This window comes from Siphateles boraxobius, unplaced genomic scaffold (assembly GCF_051911475.1).
Source record: "Siphateles boraxobius isolate OS27281-9 unplaced genomic scaffold, OSU_SipBor_1 5, whole genome shotgun sequence".
Classification (NCBI taxonomy): Eukaryota; Metazoa; Chordata; class Actinopteri; order Cypriniformes; family Leuciscidae; genus Siphateles; species Siphateles boraxobius.
The window spans coordinates 32612208-32635884 of record NW_027509141.1 but is presented as its reverse complement, the minus strand read 5'-3'; the positions used below and the strand labels follow the sequence as shown (position 1 = coordinate 32635884).

General features: G+C 37.2%; 1 protein-coding gene across 1 annotated transcript; it reads right to left on the bottom strand.

Annotated features, from left to right (window-relative positions):
- Positions 1–2127: 2127 nt before the first annotated feature.
- Positions 2128–11786, bottom strand: LOC143711885 (EF-hand and coiled-coil domain-containing protein 1). Its single transcript, XM_077204000.1, has 9 exons — positions 10891–11786; positions 9183–9747; positions 6211–6317; positions 4981–5116; positions 4770–4872; positions 4573–4671; positions 3646–3715; positions 3372–3568; positions 2128–2981 (listed from the first exon to the last, which is right to left on the bottom strand). The coding sequence occupies exons 1-8, from the start codon at positions 11447–11449 to the stop codon at positions 3411–3413; spliced, it is 1797 nt and encodes a 598-aa protein (XP_077060115.1). The 5' UTR covers positions 11450–11786; the 3' UTR covers positions 2128–2981; positions 3372–3410.
- Positions 11787–23677: the final 11891 nt, after the last annotated feature.

Genomic DNA, 23677 nt, shown 5'->3' with positions numbered 1-23677 from the left:
CGACTGCCCTGTGCTTTTCTGTGTTCACACCATTTGACTCGGGGCCCTGTCCCCTGCTCGCGGGGCCCTCACGGCGATCGCACCAGGACGGCCCTGATTGACACTGATGCTGCTGGGTATGATGGGTTAATGATGAAAAATCATACATTTTTTTAATCGTACTGTAGCAAGACTTGCTCCCTTATAGAGCATTTGTTGAAACTGAGCTGCAAAAACACCTCTATCTGAACTTATTAATAATACATGACCACACACAGTGAATAATGCCGGTTGGGTAATGATTTATGAGTAATGATATGAAGTAATGTAAAATATTATTATTACTAGTTTGGGGTCGGAAGGATTTTTTTTATGTTTTTGAAAGAAGTCTCTTATGCTCACCGATACTACATTTATTTGATCAAAAATAGTAATATTGTGAAATATTATTATAGTTTCAAATAACAGTTTTGTATTTGAATATGTTTTAAAATGTTATTTTATTCCTGTGATCAAAGCTGAATTTTCAGCATCATTACTCCAGTCTTCAGTGTCACATGATCCTTCAGAAATCATTCTTATGCTGATTTGCTGCTCAAGAAATATTTCTTAATATCAACAATGTTGAAAAGGGTTTTGATGCTTAATATTTTTGTGGAAACCTTGATTTAAAAAAAAAGTCAGGATTATTTGATGAATAGAAAGTTCAAAAGCTCATTTTTAATGATCAAATTCACTTTTGATCAATTTCTTGATGAATCCCAAGTATTTCCAAAAAATCTACTGACTCCGTAGTTTTGAACAGTAGTGCCAATATTATTTGGTGCTCAAAAAAAAAAAAAATCAGGATGATAAATGTCTGATAAGTAAACGTTTGAGATGTCCCAGTTGACGTCAAATCCAGTGACCTTGCATTTGTCATTTTCTGCCATGAATCACAATGTTGCTGCTCCTCTTCTATCAGACTTTCTGGAGACAATGTTCCATCCTTATCAAACATAATACAGAGGAAGACAAATCATCCAGACGCATAACTCAGCAGATCTGCTTCCAGCATGAGCGCGGCTCAGTCGGATTGGTATAGGAATAATAGGGAGTGACACGGATAAGAGCGGACAGGCTATAGAATGAGGCCAAGGCTTGTCTGGATGGAGGAGGACGCTTCAAGAGCTTTCTAGAAAATTACCCCAGGAGAACTGACTCAGTCTAAATGCTTTTTCTATATCATCCTTGTGTAGTTTAAGATTGAATGTTGTTTGAGAGATTCGTTCAGAACACAACGTGCCTGAGACACTCGGAGACAAACTCACACACTGAGGCTCTTTGTAATCTGACAGATGTTTGGGTTGGACCTTCACAACACTAAACAAAAGCACTATACAGTAGCAAGAAAATACATATGATTATTTCTATTAAATAATATGACTTGTAATGTACCAAGAAGTATTTAGGCATTCAAGTTCCTCTTAAACCTATAAAGCCTAATGTATCGTGTTCGATAAGCAGATTTATAAGGTCTTTAAATCAACATATCAACGCTTTGCTAAAAAAAACTTTGTCCACAATCTATGCCTTTTGTCGTCTGATTGATCATTTAGTTTTGAGTGAGTAAAAGGCCTTTTAGTATCATTGTAAAAACGTTGGCCTTTAGGTTTTGGTTCTTTTTGCTGTGAAATCTTTAATGAGTTTTTTCTAAGTAACCATAAGAACTTTTACATTGTTAGTTATATAAAACTTTACTTGATTATCCATACGTCACTTATTAGAAAAATCTGTTTAAAATGTGAGTATTAAATAGGCTTTTGAGGAACGTTTACCCGTACATCATTGCATTTATATATATTTTTCTCCACAGAAAAACTACAGAGCTTTGATCAGAAAACTAAGCATTTAAATATCATCTTACTAAGACATATTATTGGAAGATATAGAGCGAAGACTGATATTTATATGCATTCTAAGTAGTCTGATATTTTTTTTTTAAAGATATCACTGCTTTACATTTACATCAGATCTTGCTTTTGGGCAATATAAATATCAGCAACTGCACCAAATTGAATATTGGCCCTCCATATTCTCCTATATTATATGAGCCATAAAAGCCTGATGTATCAAATATGATAGTCAAAAAAACAAAACAAAAACACGTACAGTATGCAAACTTTTTTTACTGTTCCACTTTATACAAATAGTTTTTCTCCTGACTATTATTTCATATGTCAGGTCTTAAAGGGTTAAAATTCATTGCATTAGATAATAAAATATTAAACCAGGTGGCATTGATTTTTTACTTTCTAATTAAAAACTGGTCAAAGGTATGAAGCTCTCAGGAGTATTTTTCATAATTATGAAACCACCGCACGAGAGCTTCATACATTTGACCAGTCCTTAAGGATTCCTCCAATGAGCCGACACCGTCTGTAACTCCGGGGAATGGACATGTGACCCGTGTCACATGGAATGACATCATGTGACAGTCAGATATCAGTGACAGATGAACATGCACAAGCACAAAAGTTGTATTTTTTATTTTATCAAATATAACTGATATTATTTCATAGCATAAATATTATTGTTAAAAATAATTTTGTAGGTGGGTCATATGAGAGCATAACTTTTCTCACACAGATTAAGTGCTTTGCAGAGAAATTACAGTAACACACCACAGTGAGACTGAACTCTAAAGCGTCTTATAATGTGGCCTATGTCTTGCACGTAACAAGGGTAAACGCTTGGAAAGATTTCAGGAGACTATGTAATATGCGTTTGAGGAAGAATAGGTTAAAGTCGGCATGAATCACAAGTTGCAACAGTCTTTTCTTCCATATTGTGACGCATATCCGAGTTAACCGGCCAGAAAAAAAATGTAGGGCGGGACTTCATTTGGTCCATTGGGAATTGATTGGATGGTTGTGGTTTGCTATTGGAGGATCCCATATGAGTGACAGGTTGCCCCGCCCTCGCTCCAGTGAACACGTCATCAGAGAAGAGAAGAGACGGCACTGAAAGAGGAAGGGGAAGTTACAAGAACACATGAATTAAATCATTACAAATCATTTACAATAAATACTGCAATATTCCATAAAAAAAATAGGAAATGTCAGTTATAATTTCATGGTGACACTTTCCACAAACTTTTAAATTCAATTAAATTTTTTTTTTAAATAAGTGGAAGAAGGTGAGAAAATTATGTTTTATATCAGCTGTTTTTTTTATTACTAATACATTTTATTTTATTTTATGACATTTGATATGACGATACGACGTAAAAACCCTGTTACAACAATTTGAAAACATGCGAATACAGTTTAAACCTCTAATTGTAACGCATTTAATTATAAATTATGTATTAACTGATGTAAAAAAAAAAATGATGTAACACCAATTTGTACCCTAATAGAAAGTGTCCTAAGCGGGACATCTGTGAGCTGTCAGCAGGACATCAGAAGGGGGTTGGACGTGTTTGGGTGACCTGAGGTCACAGAAGGTCGTGACCCGTTGCAGACCTCCTCCTCTCCTCCATCCAGGAGCTCACAGGAGAGGAGCTGCTGGCAGAGTGTGTCCACGACCTGGAACACTGGAGTGCAGTCTGGAGGACGACATGGGAGTTTATCCAGCAGTTTCGGATAAAAGAAAGTAAATGAAACACATCTAGGCAGAGCTTACCGTGACTTTTTCTGCTACACAGATCTAGTGTGTTGATCAGTATTTTCCCCAAGATCCGGCGAGAGACTCTCTATCAGGGGTCAGAATACACAATTACGCAACTTAATCACTAGGTGGCAGTGTGGACTTATCAATGCTACTCCACTGTGCAATTTAGCACTGGCTATTCAGGAAGGGATTCTACTACATGTACACATTTTGCAGTATATAGTATGCATACAGTCAATATTATCTGCATTTTCTTTATGCATAGAATAAAGAGCACTACATTTGCCAAATTGTAAACAAAGTGCACTGAAGGAACAATATATCCCACAATGCAATGTGCATGACTTGACTGTATGACTATCTGTAAAGCTGCTTTGAAACAATCTGTATTGTATAAAGCGCTATATAAATAAAGGTGATTTGACTTAACCTTCAATTTACGGTGCGATGAATGAACAGGAAATAATATTAACCAGGTATCAACCTAATTTTTAACTCTCTAAGGCTGCGTCCGAAATAAAAATAAAAAATAAACCTAAGTAGGAGAGTATGGCCAACAAAAAAAAACCCATCTATTAACTTACGATAAAGGGATCGAGGGACCCGAGGCGTATCATATCTTGACTTGGGTCAGAAAGCATTCACCCAGAACCCCTTTCAGAAAATGTACAAATCTACCCCTGGTTCCACAGACAAGGCTTAAGCCGAGTCCCAGACTAAAATGCATGTTTGAGCTGTTTTAACTGAAAGCAACGTGCACTGACATCATAAAATATGTCAGTGCCATTGTTTTGTCTCAAGATGAACACCTGTAATGTTTTTTTTCTAAAACATGTTTATAAAAGCTACCTTAATGTCCTAAATGAACTAAGGCCTAATCCTAGCTTAATCTAAACCCTGTCTGTGAAACCAGGCCTTATCATTGAATCTAATTCTCACTTTATGTGGAATCTGCAGCAGTAAAGTGAGCGCATCAGTCAGTCTCTCCTCCAGCAGTGAAGTATGAGCTCTCAAGCTGTCCGCCTCTTTCTGCTTCATCTGCAGTCCGTGACAGAGAAGGCAAGGGTTCGTCAGAGAAGATGTGGAGGATGGCAATTCTGTAAACACATTATCATAGTTTCTGCTTCAACTCTCACCTTTACTGCTTCCACTTGAGGAATCCACACACATCCTTTAGTTTCTTTGCTGTGAGTGGAGCTCTGAGAGACAAGCCAGTTACAGATAGCAGCTTTCTGACACCTGTAGAAGGAGAACATGTCCGATTCATGCAAACATGCATGTGTTCTGGCCAAAAAGCACAGAAAGGAAATGATAGACTAGTTTTGTTGATATTTAGGCTATATTTACCCTTTAGCACAGCTGTGTAGTCTGTTAATCAGCCGTTTGACCTCCAGGTGGCAGCACTGTCCTTCATCCATGCCTCTCTCCTCCTCTTCCTCATCTGATGCTGCCCGACCCTCTACTGACCTCTGCAGGCCTTCTTCTGCACAGACACATCACATGACCACTACTGCCTTTAAACAGATAGTTCACCCAAAAATGTCAAATTAATTACTCATCCTCATGTCGTTCAAAACCCATAAGAATTTCGTTCATCTTCTGAACACAAATGAAGATCTTTTTGATCAAATCTGAGAGTTTTCTGTCTCTCCACTGACAGCTACACAACTACTACTTTGATGCTTCAAAAAGTCCATAAAGATATCGTAAAACTAATCCATATGAACTGAGTGGTTGAGTCCAAATTTTCTGAAGAGACTCGATCGCTTTACATGATGAACAGATTGAATTTAGACTTTTATTCACATATAAACATTGATCAGTGAACAAAAACAGAAGCTCAACCAAACGTGTGGGAACAATCCTCATTGGTTCTGAAGCTGAAGCTCAAACGTGCTACGTAACACGAGAATAAACCTCATTGGTTCTCACAAGTCAAGTAAACATGCTTGAGCTTCCGTTTACCACAACTGAATGTTCATATGTGATTAAAAGCCTAATTGAAATCTGTTTATCATATAAAGTGATGGAGTCCCTTCAGAAAATTTGGACTAAAACCCCTCAATTCATATGGATTAGTTTTACGATCTCTTTATGAACTTTTTGAAGCATCAAAGTGGTAGTTGCGTAGCTGTCAGTTAAGGGACAGAAAGCTCTCAGATTTCATCAAAAAGATCTTCATTTGTGCTCCGAAGATGATCGAAAGTCTTACAGGTTTGGAACGACATGAGGATACGTAAAGAATAACAGAATTTTAATTTTTGTTTGAACTATCCCTTACATGATCTACTACAATTATGTTTTGCATTTATTTCCAAGATGATGCTGCACATCACTTGCTGAAGAAAACATGCAAGTGATGATGTCACATGACAACAATGAAGCATATCTTTTAATGTATGATGTATTTCTTCAAGTAGCTATAGTACACAGTACATACTACACAGTATGCTAGTATTCCATTCTGAACATAGCCACAAGTATTGAGATGCATGCCAAAGTTAACCAATAAAATGTAATTTCTTAAGAGCTGAATGAGAAGTCGACTTGTTTCTGACTGGTTTTTGACCTCCTTACCTCTTCTGATGAGGGCATCATCATGGAGGGAGGGAAATCCGGACCTACATGCTTCAACTAGTGTTTCGGTTCTGTTCATATTCAGCTCTGTGCAGCTGCACTGGGCCCTAAGAATAAGTCATAAAGCACTGTAAACATGATCACATAACCATCTGAGCAGGTGAGTCAAGGTCTTTGGAATCAAAATGTTTAAGATCACATGACTGAAAGAGGATGTTCTGCGTTTCTTGTGCTGCAGATGCATGTTTGATTATTGTCCCTGCAGAACGTGTGGATTTTCTGAGCGAGGAACCTGGCAGGTTTCGACCTGCTTTTCCAGGTGTGGAATGAGCATTACATCACCCCTCTGCGATGCAAATAATGAAATATTAACCCAGATATTAATCTGCTAAGCGTCTACTGAAAGCCAGCCATCTACGTGATTGATTGCAAGGTTAATATATGATAAAGTTTTAACACTGGCATTTGGCCATGCATGCTGGAAATGGTTCTAAGAATACAGAAGTTTATTAGTTGATTATACTGAAGCTTGCTACAGTTGTTGGCACTAGTTTTTGGTTTGTGTAATCTCTAATTCATACTAAATTGCAGACGGAGACAGAGGAGAATTCAGGAAACCTGTGTAAAAACTAAGTTTTTTATTTTTTTCAATTCTGTTTGGTGACACCATTGGCTCAGAAATTACACATTTCCTGTTTAAGTCTTAAAAAATTAGACCTTTAGTAATGACAAATTTATTATTTTTGCTTTCATTTTTTATACTTTACTTTTTATACTTTTTTATTTAGCATATTATACATATTATATTTTTGTAATAATAAGTGTTTAAATAACTTATCTTTTTAGAAATGCAAAATCATATAAATTAGATTAAATTAATTATGTTTTTTTCATTGTTATATTTCTTACGGTTATTATCGATTCAAAAATATGCCACAATTAACAAAATTCATTTTTGCAATTGTGTTTGGTGACGCTATATTACACATTCCCTGTTTAAGTTTGTGCATTCAGTTAATTTAATATGAAAACCCAACACAAAAAAACGTCTTTGTCTTTTAAAAAGTCGTTTTTTCCCGGGGTTTCTATCAACATACTTAACCTTTTTAGCTTGTAAAGTACACTAACATATGCTAATAGATGCGGACTAAAAGCCACAAAATACTTCACATATAATTTCTCTGTACTTTGTACAGCTTTCCTCAGATCTTTGCATTATATGACTGCATTATGTTCATATATGCAAGAGACAAATGAGACAGCACTGTAAAAATCTCTGACAATAAACGTCTTTGAACGCTGTCGGTCCAACATTCCTGCTTAAACACGTGTCTGGACGCAGGCCTACCTTATATCCTTCCTCACAGGATATAATAAGATATGTAGAGTTAGATGCTGTAATTGCGGCTTTGAATGATTTGCTGTAATACTCACACTTGAAAGCAAATGACTAATAAATGTTTTCAGGAAACTGTGCCATCCTGTGTTATTAAGGCAGGTCATTAACATCTGCCAAGGGAAAATCAAGCATGCCTGCGACATGCCCTTCAATCCTACTCCTTAATAATCAATCTGTGTCATAACCAACCCCTGTTCCTTGACTCATCAACACCAACTCAAGCCAGAATTCACTCTGGAGCATCAGTGCAGGTACAAATCTTACAGTTATGCAAGATTTTGTGTTGATTATGGTTTCTTGTCTGGGAACGCCTTTGTGGTCTGCTCTGGGTCTTAGAAATATATTTCTGTCATGACAACTCTCTGAGTGTTTGGCACAGTAATGGGTGTGACAATTTTGATATGTTTGGTCTTGGTGGAATAGATCTGCTACTGCTGCTGCAGGGCAAGTACGGGACTTGCTTCTGCCAATACATGCATGACACACTGCTGTGAGCAAGACATGCTGCTGCTGTACAATACAGCGTACATGAATTACCCGTAGCAGATTTATACAGGTGGAGCTGGGGAAGATGGAGGGTTTCTGAAAGCGCACTGCAACTGCTACAGCAAATGCTGACCAAGTATTTGAAGGTTGAGCAGCGATCTCATTGGCTACTGATACAGCAGGAACCAATCAGCTGTGCCCTATAGAGAATGATTTGCAAGCAGATTGAGTTAAGGACCAGCCTGCGCCATCTAGAGTTTCATGACAGAACTTTATATGCTTGCGACTAGGTCTTGAAGTGAACTGGTTCAGAATAATCGTATAATTTGATCAATTTAATTAATTTTACTTTATTGATAACTCCAATATGAAATGGTGACAGAAACATTAAGTAAAATCATGTTATGAAAAAATTTAATGTCTTTCCAAACCTGTATGCATTTCTTTCTTCTGTGGAACACAAAAGAAGATATTTTGAAAAACGTCTTTGTTTATTTGTCAATACAATGAACGTCAATGGATTCCAGTGTTATTTTGGACCCCACTGACTTTTATTTTATGGGCAAAAACTGTATTTTCATTCTTGGGTGAACTACGGTATACCTTTAATAATACTCAGACAGTACAGTTCGAAGTATTTGAAAATATTTTGAATATATTCATATTTGCGACGGCTGCAATATTTGATTAGGTATACTGTAAAAAAAAAAACGGTAATATTATGAAATATTACAATTAAAAAAAATAAAATTGTATTTATATTTTGAAATGTAATTTATTTCTGTGGTGCAAAGCTGAATTTTTTAATTCTAATATGCTGATTTGCTGCTCAAGAATATTATCATTGTTGAAACTAGTTGTGCTGCGTAATGCTTTTGTGGAAACCGTGATACGTTTGTTTTCAGGAGTTTTTTGATGAATAGAAAGTCCAAAAGAACAGCATTTCTTCTGTTGTAAATGTCTTTACTGTCACTTTTGTTCAATTTAATGGATCCTTGCTGAATAAAAGTATTAAATTCGTTCAAAACAATTACTGACCCCAAACTTTTGACCTGTCGATGATTTGATGAATAAAAGTGAAAAGTACCTGAACTTCTCCAGCTGGTTCTCCAGACTCTTGACTCGTTCTCGGAGCTGGTCAGCTTGTTTGGCCTGGTCTTGTAAAGCTCTCACACCCTCCAGCCCTGCGGCCAGTGACCCTCTGACCTCTTCTGTCCTCTTCTTAATCCGTGCGTTCTCAGTCCTGACACTGTCCATGGTCTCCTGCATCCTGCTGAGCTCTCCATAAGCTGCCATTAGCTCTTCCTCTAACCTCTGGTTAAACCTCATGGCTTCCTCCAGCTGTCCATCACGTGAGGCACGGATCAGCTCCAGCTCTCGCAGGAGGTCTTTAGTGCTTCTTCTGGTGTCCCATTCCATGTGTTTGGATTGTTGTGATTTTGTTTTGGCCCTAGCGCTGCAGTCTTGTCTCTCCGGGGTTCCACCAGCAGTGTGTTGTGGCGGCACGTCTTTTCGGCGTAACGCCACCTCCAGTGCCATGCACCGTGCGTCGCTGCTCTGCAGGGCTGAACGCAAGTCCTCCACAAGCTCCCTCAAACTGGCGTTCTCCAACTCTAGCTGGTCCTGCCATCTCCTCTGAGGGTTAACATCCACTGCAATAAATATTGTACAATTACACCTTCAGTACTGACCAAATGTATCATTTGAAAACACATGTAAGGTAGCTATAAGGTTTAAAATGATTTATTAATCAATATATTTGATTTGATATTCTTAATAAATGTGATACAATAAAAATCTAATATTGCTATTAGATGTGTAAAATCATATATATTAAATTTAATTTCAAATATGTTCTTATTTTATGTTACTATTATTAAAACTATCATTAAAATTGTTTACTAGTTATTTTGAAATAAAAAATAGTCAGGTTCTCTGAGAGTTACAGTAATATCAGACTGCAATAAACATTACAAAATTAGGCCTTCAGTAAAATGACTAAATTTAGCATTTTAAAATAGCTTTTTGCTTTGAAATTAATTAAGAGAAATTATACATTATGTGTTAGTCAGTGTAAATATAAATGAATTAATAAATGTTAAATAAAATATGTATTGGTATATTCTTATAAATTAATTTTCAGCTTGTTTGTAAAGCATTTTCAGATTTAATCTTGTATGAAAAGTGATGAACAAATTATGTTTGTTTGGACTATTATCATTTACAGTAATACACAAAGAAGTGTCTTATGTTCTCCAAGGCTGCATCTATTTGATCAAAATACAGTAAAAACTGTAATATTGTAAAAAGTGTAAAATACTATCACAATTTAAAATAACTTTCTATTTTAATACAGCCTATTCCTGTTATCCAAAGCTGATTTTTCAGCATCATTACTCCAGTCCTTCAGAAATCATTCTAATATGCTGATTTGCTGCTCAATAAACATTTCTTAGTTTATCAATGCTGAAAACAGTTATGCTGATTAATATTTTTTTGGAAGCAGTAATACGTTTGTTTATATAACATTACATTTAATATATAATTAATAAGCAATTTCTGGAAGGCACAGACATTACACTCCTTAATCTGCCGTAAATAAATCTTCATTAATTATCAGTAAAAAATGTCCCCTGAGGCTTGAGTTTTTGGATGGAAAAATGCAGCTATTAAACTGGTCCACCTGTCCTGATAGCTCAGGTGTGTCTGTGTGTGTGTGTGTGTGTGTGTGAGAGAGAGAGAGAGAGAGAGAGAGAGAGAGAGAGAGAGAGAGAGAGAGAGAGAGAGAGTCTTACACGTGTTTTTCGTGGATTCCACAGCAGAAGTCTGCGAATGATTCAGATTCTGAGAGTGTTCGGGTCTTCTTGCTGACATCTTTCGGTTCTGATGATCGTTAGACAGATCAAAACTGACGCACTTTCTCCTGCGGACACGGGGACACCGGAGTCTGATCTCGCGCTCGATGTGTTCGGTCTCCTCACTGACCGGGAGTCGAGCTCCTGACTGTCTTTCCTGAGCTTTAAGCGAGAAAAATACACATAGTCTTGCGTGGAATTCTTTAAAGTTAAGCACACCAGGAAGCTGTTCTGAGATGCCATTCTCAGTCCCTGCGCTCGCGGGAATCCCCAAAATCAAACACAGACTTCTGAAGTCCTCATCCGAGACGAGATTGTCACCGTTGTAAAAGGCCAGGTGATGAAACACCTCCTGGAGATACTGGTCCACGCCGGTAGCCAAAACCACGATCTCGTTTTCCACGCAGGGATCTGGACTGAAGTGGTGCGTGAGTGCGCATCTGAGCCACTCGCTTTTACGCGCCGCGCGGACCCGCGAAACCTGCATGACTGAAGACATCCACAAAACACCCTGGTTTCTACATATCCACCTTCTTCAGACAACAGATGTGTATATGCAGCACTTGCTCTAAACTTACAAGATATGAGTATAAAAGGCAACGCTTTACATTACAGTGTCAATGTTTCGCCTAATAATGATTAACTGAATCTAAAATGTATTGTTGACTTCAAATTCTTTCATCAACCTCTTCCTTCAGGGTTTGTGGTTGTATGCGTCTTCAAAAGACCCACTCCACCCTTTGGGTTGACAGAGGAGTGTGTGTGTGTGTGTGTGTGTGTGTGGTGTTTCCATGGCACGTGAAAGCTTTCAGATCCGTCCAATCACAGCTCACTTCAGACTGAGGATTCTTTTTTGGACCACGACCAAGAAAGTGATCTTCTCTGGAGCTTGAAGACACTTAATACAGGTAGTGTGGACTCTTTTAAATGGAAGCTTTTATCTAAGTTTAGAGATCACTTTGAGGGACTTTTTTTAAGCATGACTCACTTACTTACAAGAGACTGAAATGAAACAGGTAACACCCATAGGTGTAGCCTATAGAAGCTCTTCCTTACGAAGACTAAAAAACATAAATATAAAAGTCCATAGAAGGCATACAATTACGCTTTTTATATAAAATAAAAATTAAATAAGGACAATAAAAATATTTGTGTGTGTGTTATTTCCACCTTCTCAAATTATGTATTTTGTTAAATAATGCTCTGTGACTTCATGAAATAAATAATTAAATGAATAAAGCAGTATTTTTACAGTATTTATTTGCATACTTTGCAAACGACTTGAACATGAGTGATTTAAATAGCTAAGTAAACAAAGTAGGCTACCTGAACTTGTGTGTATCTGTATTTGTGTAATGTGTGTGTGTGTGTGTGTGTGTGTGTGTGTGTGTGTGTGTGTGTGTGTGTGTGTGTGTGTGTGTGTGTGTGTGTGTGTGTGTCTGTGTGTGTGTGTGTGTGTGCGCGCGTGTGTATCTATCTATCTATAGATAGATAGATAGATAGATAGATAGATATGACACATGTATAATATAATATGTCTACTACTACCTATTTATCACAATACTTATCTATGCAAAGAGTTAGTCAGAAGATCGCCTGTAGCTTTAGTCACAAGCTTTTGTTTCTTGACTGGAACTTACAGTAGGTTGACTTCCCGTAACTAAAGACCCTTGAAGACACCTGATACAAAAGTCCTCTGTTAGTGTCTCTCAAAAATATACCACTCCGGAAATAACTGTCCTCACCTTAATAGCCTAGTTCATGACAAATAATGTCATCCCACAGGAAATACTCCCTCAATTACACTGATAGCTCATTCCGTCCTGTGTCATGTTGTATTTTGTCTGTATAGTGACTCAGAGAAAAGTGCTTTTGTTGAAAGGTGAGCGCAAACACTAAAGTAGCCCGTCATTGTTTTAGGTGTTTTTTTGTTTGTTTTGTTTTTGCATTTTCTGGAAGGTTAATCACCAGTGGATCTCTGTCTTACTTTTGTTGTTATGTCTTAAATCTACTTGAATCGTGTTATATCTTTTTGTACAGCGCCAGATTGTTTATCTAGATGTGAGATATCATGGTTTCTGTCAGGTCTTGATGAGACAAGTCAAGACTCCAGAGAGCTATTTTACAGAAAAGCAGACATCATTTTGTCAGCCATAGATCAGGCATGTTCGTGTTTTCATCCTAAAATGGTCCATCAATCCCATTACATTTTTAAGTGAGCATTGTCTGGTGCTAATGTAACAGTAAAGTGTTTTGACATGTGCGTTCACTGCACAAGTTTCTGCCTCAATCATGAGCGGTTGCTAGGGTGTTTTGAAGGGATTTTTTAATGTCTGACTTATCAAACACCATCAAAAAATATTATATTATACATTATTCATCCACTATCCATCATTTAAAAATGCAATGTTATTTATGATTTTATTAATTGGCATGGTGTTTTGAAGTTTTTTATATTTGCATCATCAAAAATGAGTAGCAATGATAATGTTGAAACAATATTAATATGAACTATCCCCTATCTATAATTTGTAGTATACGTATAAGAGCAGTGATTGGGCAAAATGATAATAATTAAACATAATTAAATTTCCATAATTAAACGATTAATGATTAAAACCATTAAATTATCCATTATCCATAATATTTATTATTTAATTATCCACAATAAAAATATATTTTTGCAATGGGTGTTGCTATACAGTTTTAAAAATGTTTGAAAGTTTTTTTTAAATGTGTTTTAAGTTAAGTTTTTTTTTAAATAATATTTAATTAATGTTCCATTATCCATGATAGAACCAATTATGATATTGGTGTTCAAGATGATAGTAATTGACCTCTTACCTATTCATCTTAATATAGACCTAATTGCTTTGAAAAATAAATTTGCTCTTTGGAATTTTCCTCTCAAGTGTAACCAAAGAATAAATACCCAGTTTCTTCAGCCCACAACCTGAAGAACAGCAAACATCCCACATCCAAGTTAAAGATTATCCAGAAACCTGTTCACCAGCTGAATGTATAGTCAACAGGTAAAACATCAATATCACAAATGTGTTCATTGTTTTCCTCTAGTGTTTGGAAATAGATTTGAGGAAACATTTAGTTGCCACACTTCATATTGAAAGAAATAGTCAGGATAAGCAAAGCACAATCTAGACAAAACAGTCCCAAAAAGCCAGCCTGAATGAGTGATGAGAGTGCTTTAATAACCAAGGCTCAAGAGACACTCTCAGATTTATACTCTCAATAGGCTTCCTAATGATGCATGAAATCGGTGTCATTTCATTTGACAGATTATTCCCTGTAATCTTTTTCAGATTACTCAGAATTACAATCCCATTTGGCTCTGAAAATCAGTGCCTGGAAAATGAAACTCCCCCGGATCAATAGAGAATCACATTGAGCCATTCACATCCAAACCGGCATCTGCTCTTCTAAAGCTTGTTTACATTGGTTGAAAGGAGCTTATTTGAAACCGAAAAGGTTTTGGAGCCCACGGCATTGTCATAATAAGGGGAGAGGTGTCAGGGGTCAAAAGGCCACAGGGAGAAGATACAGACCACGTTTCAGGAAGGTAATTGCTCTATTGATGGGTTTGGGATCTTGGCTTTTGTTCAGTCCATATGTGCTTCTGTGGCTCAAACTCAATGCAAGTGTATGAGCAGGTAAAGGCAAACACCAACGCTCACATGCAACACCTTATCAAACCCTTCCTTGACCTAGATTCGGTCTCTGATAACATATCCCACCTCGTCTTCAGGATCTTCAGTCTTTTTCCCAGCAGAAGCTATTTAATCTCATCGCTGTCTAAACAACTGAGAAGAGATCTCAGTTCATCATGACGTGCTCATTTAGCTGATAACATTTGTCTCAGATTTAGATATCAAATCTTTTTGATTTCAGAAGCACTTAAGCATGTGTGCAGGCATTCCACTGCGATGTGGAAGTCACTGATTTGTCTGGAAGGACTGAAATGAAATTCATGCAGTCCTCCACACAATTCCTTATCACACAAACGTTTACAACAGCCTATAAAACACTAAATTGATGTTTGTGTTCTACCATAGTACAGACTTTCCTGGGGTACACAGTTTTACTACTTCTGCAATAAATATAGACTTCAGTTTCTGAACCTGAATGGCATTTTTTGAGATTATGGTGTGTTATTGGTGCGAGACGTCAAAGCTGTAATATGGATGAGTAATGCCTGTCAAGAACACATCAGGGTCATATTTCACCCCCAAATCAAATGAAAAAGCTATTTTTAAAGACGTGTGGCATTGCTTTCATTTCAATTTGATAATTTTCCATCTAAATGTTTTTGTGATGTACAGCCATTTATCAGGTGCTTTTAAAGGCAGGATAGGCGATTTGTTTCAGAAACAATTTTTGTTATGCTGATTGACCGTCTCTTCATATCCTGATAGCAATCACTATAAGTGGTCTAAATTTATTTACATATTGTCTGTGGAAGGTGTAGGACCATAAAATGTTCGTCACTGAGCACCACAGCAGAAACAGCAGACACATTTTACAGTTCCTCCTGAACCAAAACAACGAACTTAAGGCATAATAATTGGTAAGAGATGGAAACCTGTAACGTTGTACTTGGAGCGGTTCATGAAATCTCACTGAGCCAAAATTTTGAACGGTAGTTTGCATGCAAAATACACTAAATATATATACACGCTCAATACATGCATTTCAATGTACAACTTGTCATTTACTTTTTGTGCACATGACGAATAATACTTTAAGTTATGAAACTTATACTCCCATAAGCACATCTAGTCCAACACCCTGCAGGCTCTTTCTCTGTTTGTTGTTGTGCTATTTTAAAACTCATTCCACTCATTTTCATTGTGACTTTTCACTTTGAATGGAGGCAAAAAAAAAACATTTAAAGCAAACAATCTATTGAAGCGCAAATCTTTCTTTCATTATTCATGGTGTATGTGTTTCCGCCACCTGTTTAGTGAGCCTCTCCTCTCTTCCTTGCAAATGAAGCTTCTCTTTAACACACTTCAATGCAATTGTCTACCTTTAGCTTTGCGCACAACAGATGCCGCACACAAAATAGCTGAAGCAGGAACAGTAAATTCCCCAGCCTTTAAATCAAGTATTGTTCCTGCTGTAAAGACCTGCAGCAGACTGAAGCCGCAGCAGCTCTGGCGGGTTTACAAGAGACCCGGAGGGCCGTTTAAATCGGGACGTGTTGTGTGTGGCCCTACACTCACTAGAGGAGGTTAAAATCATCAGGGCTCGTCTGTGTAGAGAAGGAGGATGAGACACATAAAGGAAGACATAAAAACTCTGACAGCAGTGCAGATGGCCGACGTAACTTTGCTGAACCGGAATGGGGCTTTAATGATGTCACTTCTGTCATTTTTTATGGAACTGAGCTTTAGTGAAATAAACATGGGAAAACTTCAAGTGTGAATTAAGGACCTTTAGATTACATTTATTCATTTGGCAGAAACTTTTATCCAAAGTAATTTACAGTACATTTCCCCTGGGAATTAAACTCATGACCTTGGTGTTGCTAGTGCCATTTTCTACTGTTTCAGCAATGCCTACAGGAATGGAGCACGGACACATGATATTAACAATGTTAAAATGAAACTTTTTTTGTGGGTGAAAATGTCCTAAAGGACCTTGAATTGTTTACTTTGTATTCAATTAAATGCAACAAACAATACATAGAAGAAAAACAATAAATCCCATATATTTAAAAAAAACAACTATATTTTATGATTGGTGCTTGCTTTAATTTTTGGCGATATTGTTAGTTTTTGAGTTTTAAGTATGTCATTTTGTTATGTGCTTTTGTCTTTTTTTTAGCTTTGCTTTAGATTTCAATTTTAGTTTTAGTAATTTTAGTATTTCAGCTTCAGTTAGATGCCAAGGCAATATATTTTTTATTTGTTTTTACATTTTTAATGTAGGCTTATGAGTTTTAATATAGTTTATTTTTAGCTTTAGTTAACAATAACAACAATGTGTGGATGGTTGCTAGGTCGTTGCGATTTAAGTCAGTTCTCAGAGCTAAGTTAACTATCGTCCAAGTAAGACAAAGACAATGTTCCTGGATCAACATTATTTTGTTGATCCTGGAACAACATTCCTGTCCGAAAAACAGTGCTAACTCCTAAACATAACCCTATAAGTTATCTCTAAAATCATAGAGATAGAGAGGGAAATAATAAGAAAATAACACTGATGTAGAAGCAACACTTGTTGTAAACATAAACTTGACATAAACTGTAAACTCTGTAAAAGGTCTCTCAAATCTGATTGATTGGTTGATTGGAATGTTGTTCCAGGATCAACAAAGATGTCGATCCAGGTAAATGTGATAGGGTGAAATCACGTTCACTGTGCTTGTTGCATTTCAAACAAAAAGTGCACTTCAATTCAAGTAAAATATAATAATAGAATTATCCATATACAGTTATTATATAAATTGTTCATATGTAAAACATTAAATGCATGTTTCCCACTTTTTGTTAGACAAACGTGCATGACATTCGAAGTGTCAGTTTTACGGCTGTCTTGTGGGGTGAAACAGACGATCATGAATATGTTTGGGAACCCATCTGTCTCCTTTTTGTTAAATGATCTAGCAAGCAGGCATCTGTATTTAGTATTGTGCATGTGCAGGTAATTATTTACAGAGAGGATTTTCGCCCGGGCGTGCGTGTGTGTGTGTGTGTTAACATGAAAGAATACAGCCTAAATGTAAAGTGCATATGTGTGCATGCATATTTGCACATGTGAAAACAGGAATCCAGTACAATCTTTACTGCCTCTAGAAGTGTCAACATGAACTTTGAAAGGGGAATTTGTCTTGGGTGTGGAGATCTTTGGGTCTCCCAGAACGAATAACCCTTTATAAAACAGCGAACAGCAAATATTTCTAAAGTCTATATTATCGCATGAGCCGCTCTAGCGGTGCTTCTGCAGACACAAGTTCAGAGTTTTCAGGATACATTGTCAAGCAAACAACCCCCTCAAAAAAATAAATAAAAAAAATCACACAACATTCCAGTCGAGAATCCCTGACTAAAGACGGAAACGGTTGACAGAGACGTGTATCTGCAAGTGTGAAAGCATGACATCAGTGTGTGCAGTGGCCCATTCATTTATGCTCCCTGAAAAAGAAAACCTATGCCTGAGAGGGATTGTTTCCTGTTAGACAAGACAAGTTAATAGTGATACAGAATATTTTACAGAACAACAAGCGAGAACATATTTTAAATCTTTTGTTTTTTAAAAGCATTTTTTTTTTCTTGTGATTTAAAAACATTGAATTTATAAAGTATCCTGCTATTTTTCCAGCCAACCAATAATGTTATTGGACTTCTACAAAGCATTTAAATTGAAAAATGGAATCAGTCAATCAGTGTTATAAGGATTTCCTTTTCAAATAAGATGTTTCCAGTTGAAATGAATACAAAAGTTTAATGTGCAGCGCTTATTTTTGCCTTATTCAGACCTTATTTACAGCAGTGACATTTTGAACAGGAATGAAAGCAAGGCTGTGACGGGATAGACATATTGTTCTTCAGATGAAACACTGCAAAATATCTTTAATAATATAATATAATAATAATAATAATAAACTTTATTTTATATAGCGCCTTTAAAAAGTATCTCAAAGCGCTTCACAAGAATAGAAACATAATAAAACATACAATTAAACAAACTGACAGAAAAACGTAATAAAATACAAAATAAAAACATTATGAAACATAGGATTAATAATAATAATACAACAATTTTCAACAATTATGTAAAAGCTACCCTAAACAAATAAGTTTTAAGTGTTGATTTAAAAACACTAAGAGATTCTGCTTGCCTAATCTCAATAGGCAGGGAATTCCAAAGTTTTGGAGCATTCGACGAAAAGGCCCTATCACCCATGGATTTTAGTCGGGTATGCGGAACAATTAAAAGGCCAGCTTCCAAAGAACGGAGATCACTTGCTGGTGTGTAGGGTGTTAAAAGTTCAGTTAGATAATGATGTGTCAGTCCAGGCAAGGCCTTATAAGTAAGCATTAAGATTTTAAAATCAACACGGAATCTGACAGGGAGCCAGTGTAAAGATTCCAGTACCGGAGTAATATGATCCCTTGTCCTGTTTCCAGATAGAATTCGAGCGGCAGAATTTTGTACCAACTGTAGTTTGTTAAGGGTAGCTTTTGAAACCCCAGCCAACAAAGCATTACAGTAATCAATACGAGAATATACAAAACTGTTAATTAGCTTTTCAGCCACTGGGAGTGACAACATGGGACGCAATCTGGCTATATTTTTTAGATGAAAAAATTATGTCCTGACAGTGCTCTGAACATTATTATCAAATATCACCCCCAGATTTTTTATTTAGTCTGAAATTGAAGTGTAGAACCTTCTACACTAAAAGTGGGGGAAGCAGCCTTCCGTAGCTGGTGAGGTGAACCAATGAGCATTACTTCCGTCTTGTCACTGTTTAGACGTAATAAAAAAATTCTAGACATCCATTCTTTTATCTCAGAAATACAAAAGGAAAGATGAGACACAGCCACATTTACATCAGGTTTTGAATGTATATAAACCTGGGTGTCATCTGCATAAAAATGAAAACTGAGTCCAAGTGATTTTAAAAGTTGACCAAGAGGATAAACGTATATGTTAAAAAAGTATAGGGCCCAGGATAGAACCTTGAGGGACACCAGAATGCACTACACCAATAGCAGATCTGAAACTACCCATAGCAACAAACTGCTTTCTATCAGAAAGATAGGACTTAAACCAGCTTAGTGCAGTATCAGAAACACCAAAAACAGATTCTAACTTAGCAAGTAAAATATTATGATCAACAGTGTCGAAAGTGGCACTAAGATCAAGAAGAATAAAAATAGAGAGACTGCCAGAATCAGAAGCGATTAACAAGTCATTAGTAACCTTAACTAATGCTGTCTCAGTGCTGTGTAGTTTACGGAATCCTGATTGAAGGGGCTCATAGAGATTATTTGCAGCTAGATGGGAGTGCAAAATAATAGCAACAATTCGCTTTAAAATTTTGCCAAGAAAGGGAAGATTGGAAATGGGACGGAAATTATTTAGATTGTCAACGTTTGTGTGTTTTTTTTGGTACAGGAGTCAAAGCAGCAGTTTTAAATGTTGAGGATCATTTATAATATTCAGTACAATAGGACATAAAATAGCAAAACATGATTGGAACAGACAAGTTGGTACAGGATCAACTATGGAAGTGGCAGCTTTCATTTTTTTCAAGAGAATGAAGGTCCAATATGGAAAAATTTGATAGAGGGGTACCAGAAAATTCAGGAGTGATTATGTGAGAAAAAGATGAAGGAAGAGTAGAAATGATACATTTACGGAGGTTATCAATCTTTGAGCTAAAAAAATCAAGAGTCGAAGCTGGAGCAGTTGAATAACTGATACATTTAAGAAGTTTGTTAATAGAATTAAACAATTGTCTTGGGTGGTTCTGATTGTTATCAATTATCTGTGCAAAATAAGCAGACCTGGCCGATGCAATTTGGGTCTTATATTCAAGTAAGTGATCTTTCCAAGCCTGGTGAAAGACAGTCAAGCCCGACATACGCCACCTACGCTCCATTGTACGACAGGATGTCTTCATAGCACGCAGGTTTTCACTGTACCAAGGAGAGGGTCGACCAAAGGAAACCAGACGTGATTTCAAAGGCGCAAATAAGTCCAGGCCAGACGAGAGAACAGAATTTAACATGAGAACTTTGTCCTCCAGAGCATTAGATGAAGAAAATGCGCTCAAGGAAGAACCAATAAAATCTGATAAATCAGAGGGTTCAATCAATCTCCATTTGCGATAGTTAATAATGCGAGAAGAGGTAGTGTTTATATCAGGCAGTTCCATATTAAAAAAGATAGCCAGATGATCAGACAGCCCAAAGTCAGAGGTGTACAACTGTGACACAAATGAGCCGTTTAAAATCACCAAATCAAGAGTATGGCCTTTATTATGTGTAGGAAAGTCCACGAGCTGGTTCAAATCGAAGCACTCCAATAAAGATAAAAACTCTTTTGTTGTTATGGAATCTTTTTTTGTCCATATGGATCTTAAAGTCCCCCAAAATTAAAGTTCTCTCAAAATTGAGGCATAGCAAGGACAACATAATTCAAATTTAGATAGAAAGTCTTTATTTTTCTTAGGAGGCCTGTAGACTGTAGCTATGGCAGTGGAAATGTGGGCAGGTACACTCAAAACAAGACATTCGAATGAGTTAAACTGTGGAACAACCACAGGACTCAAGCTGAGTTGGTTATTATATGGCACAATAATGCCCCCACCTCTTCCAGAGGAATAAGCCAGATCCAGCAGGAGTAAGTTCATTAAAGAGAACACCATCTGACTCTTTGTGCCAGGTTTCCGTTAAACACACAAGATCGAGTTTACGCTCTGTAACAATGTCAGATAGTATCCCTGATTAAATGTCAGTAGTATGAGACAAAAACTCCACCAACATGAGCTGTGGAAAGTTCCAGCGGATGATATTCAAAACACGTCAAGTCTATCCATCATATCCTCACTTTCATAACTGTCATGGCCCTACTCCGAATAATGAATTAGATTTCATGTGACGTCACACAGTGATGCAGCCGCCATTTGTAGGACCATATTGCAACATGCCGGTCTATCTGCTGTGGTGTAAGCTGTGATAAAAGCAAATCACAAAGAAATGTTGAGGAATTAACGTTGACCTAGAAATTTGAATAAAAGTAAAAGTAGCAAATTACAGGTTCTGACCACCAAGGAGAGGTTACGCAATTTAATGCAAAGGTCCAAAAGATGGCGGCCACAACGATAAAGTCACGTGGCTGAAATAGGCTGTGATAATAAGTGGCTGCATCTGAAAGCTTTAAAATGCTGCCTTCGGAGGATGTTACCTTCAATTCCACCCTGTCTCATATTATCTTCATCTGATCGATTTTTTAAAGGCAGCATAGATGTAGTTTGCATCTCATTCACATCGCCCTAGTTCAGTATTCAGGGCACTGATCAGGGAGTCGACCGTTTACAAGGTATACCGTCATGTGAGCAAACGCTGCCTGCTAACCATTGTTGCAACATCAAGATTCTGCGTTGTGTAGTTGGACACACACGTGACAGCAGGTGGCAGTTTATCTGGATCTTTTATTCTTTTCCCCCTGATACACAGAACAAGCAGCCTCTGAGTCAATTGCCCTTAATGTCCTCTATAAAATAAATGTACCATGTGCTCTCATTTCCACCATTTAGCAGACAAAAATATAACTCAAAAAGGGTAAAATGACACATAAAAAAAGAATCACACATAAGTAAAATAACATTATACACAAGATTTGGAATAAAAATATGGATAGAAAAGCAATTATAACTGGGTTTCAGTCACGTGATTATGATGACGATTATGATGACGCGGGAAGGGGGGGGGGCGATTTCAGATGGAGGGTAGGAAGTAAACATGGAGAATACGTCTATGGAGGAAACCGTTGCGGAGAGTCCGTATTGAGTCTATTTTACCTTGATCATTTAATGTCCCCTCAACGACAACCTAATGCTATATAAACACAGACACAAAAAAAACACATTGGCTAGCTAACATACCGTCGCTGCAGACATGGCATTAACAGGCATTAACAAACCGCAGACGTAACGTTACGTTAAAAATCCACTTTTTATGGCGTTGTTCTGTGAGCTTTTTACATTTCTCACCTTTATGAATGACAATCTTTGATACTCTATAAAAACCCTTTCCCTTTTCTCAATTAGAACGATTGGTGCAGCCGTAAACTACACAAAACATTGATGGTAGATCCTCAGCTATTTCACTTCCTGCCCTCCATCTGAATTTTCATGCTCTCGCGATGCAGCAGCGTGACGTCACGTGAAACCAACCTATTACAATAAACGTTAAATGTGCTATATGTAGCTTTTCTTCTAAAATGAATCATTTTTTTATTGCCTGTGAAAGGGTTGTAATCACACATTACAATGATCCACTTGTCGGGTTTTGCTATTACCTCTGAAGGCCAGTATTCCTATTTCTAGGAGAAGGCTCTGGGTTGGATTTACCGCGAAATCCCTCGGTTGTGTCGTGCATGCGCGCTCCCGAGCCTCTCGCCTTTTTATAGTCTATGCGACGGCACTGCAGCTAACTACATGGAGTCTGATAACACCAAAAAATGACCTGCCTCCAGCACAACACAGACTCCAACACAAACTCCACATAAATATAAAAAACAAAAAAAAGTTATATCTGCTGAAGCTCGTCAGGCCAAACGTGAATCGGATCAACTTCGGACGAAAACACGGATCAACATCCGCAGAGCATTTGAATTATGGAGAGACCTCCGCTTTGTTTTAGGTATAGGTATAGGTATATATTTAGGTATAAAAACAGACCTGGAGTTGGCTTTCATCCCTATTGGGATGCTTCTCCGGTGTGTTGAAAGTCTCAGTGTGGCCGGTACCATGCGTGCTCGCTCTTGAGTTCGAGCACGCGCACGAGCGCTCTTGTAAAAATTGGTTGCAATCTGAAACATCACCGCTAGAGGCTGCTAAAAACTACACATAGCCCCTTTAAATAAGATTATCACAGACAGTCAAAAGAAACCTACCGCTCCCATGCAGTTACAATATAAAAGGGATAAGGAGGAGACAGAACAGAAATGTTGATTCATGCATCACAACAAT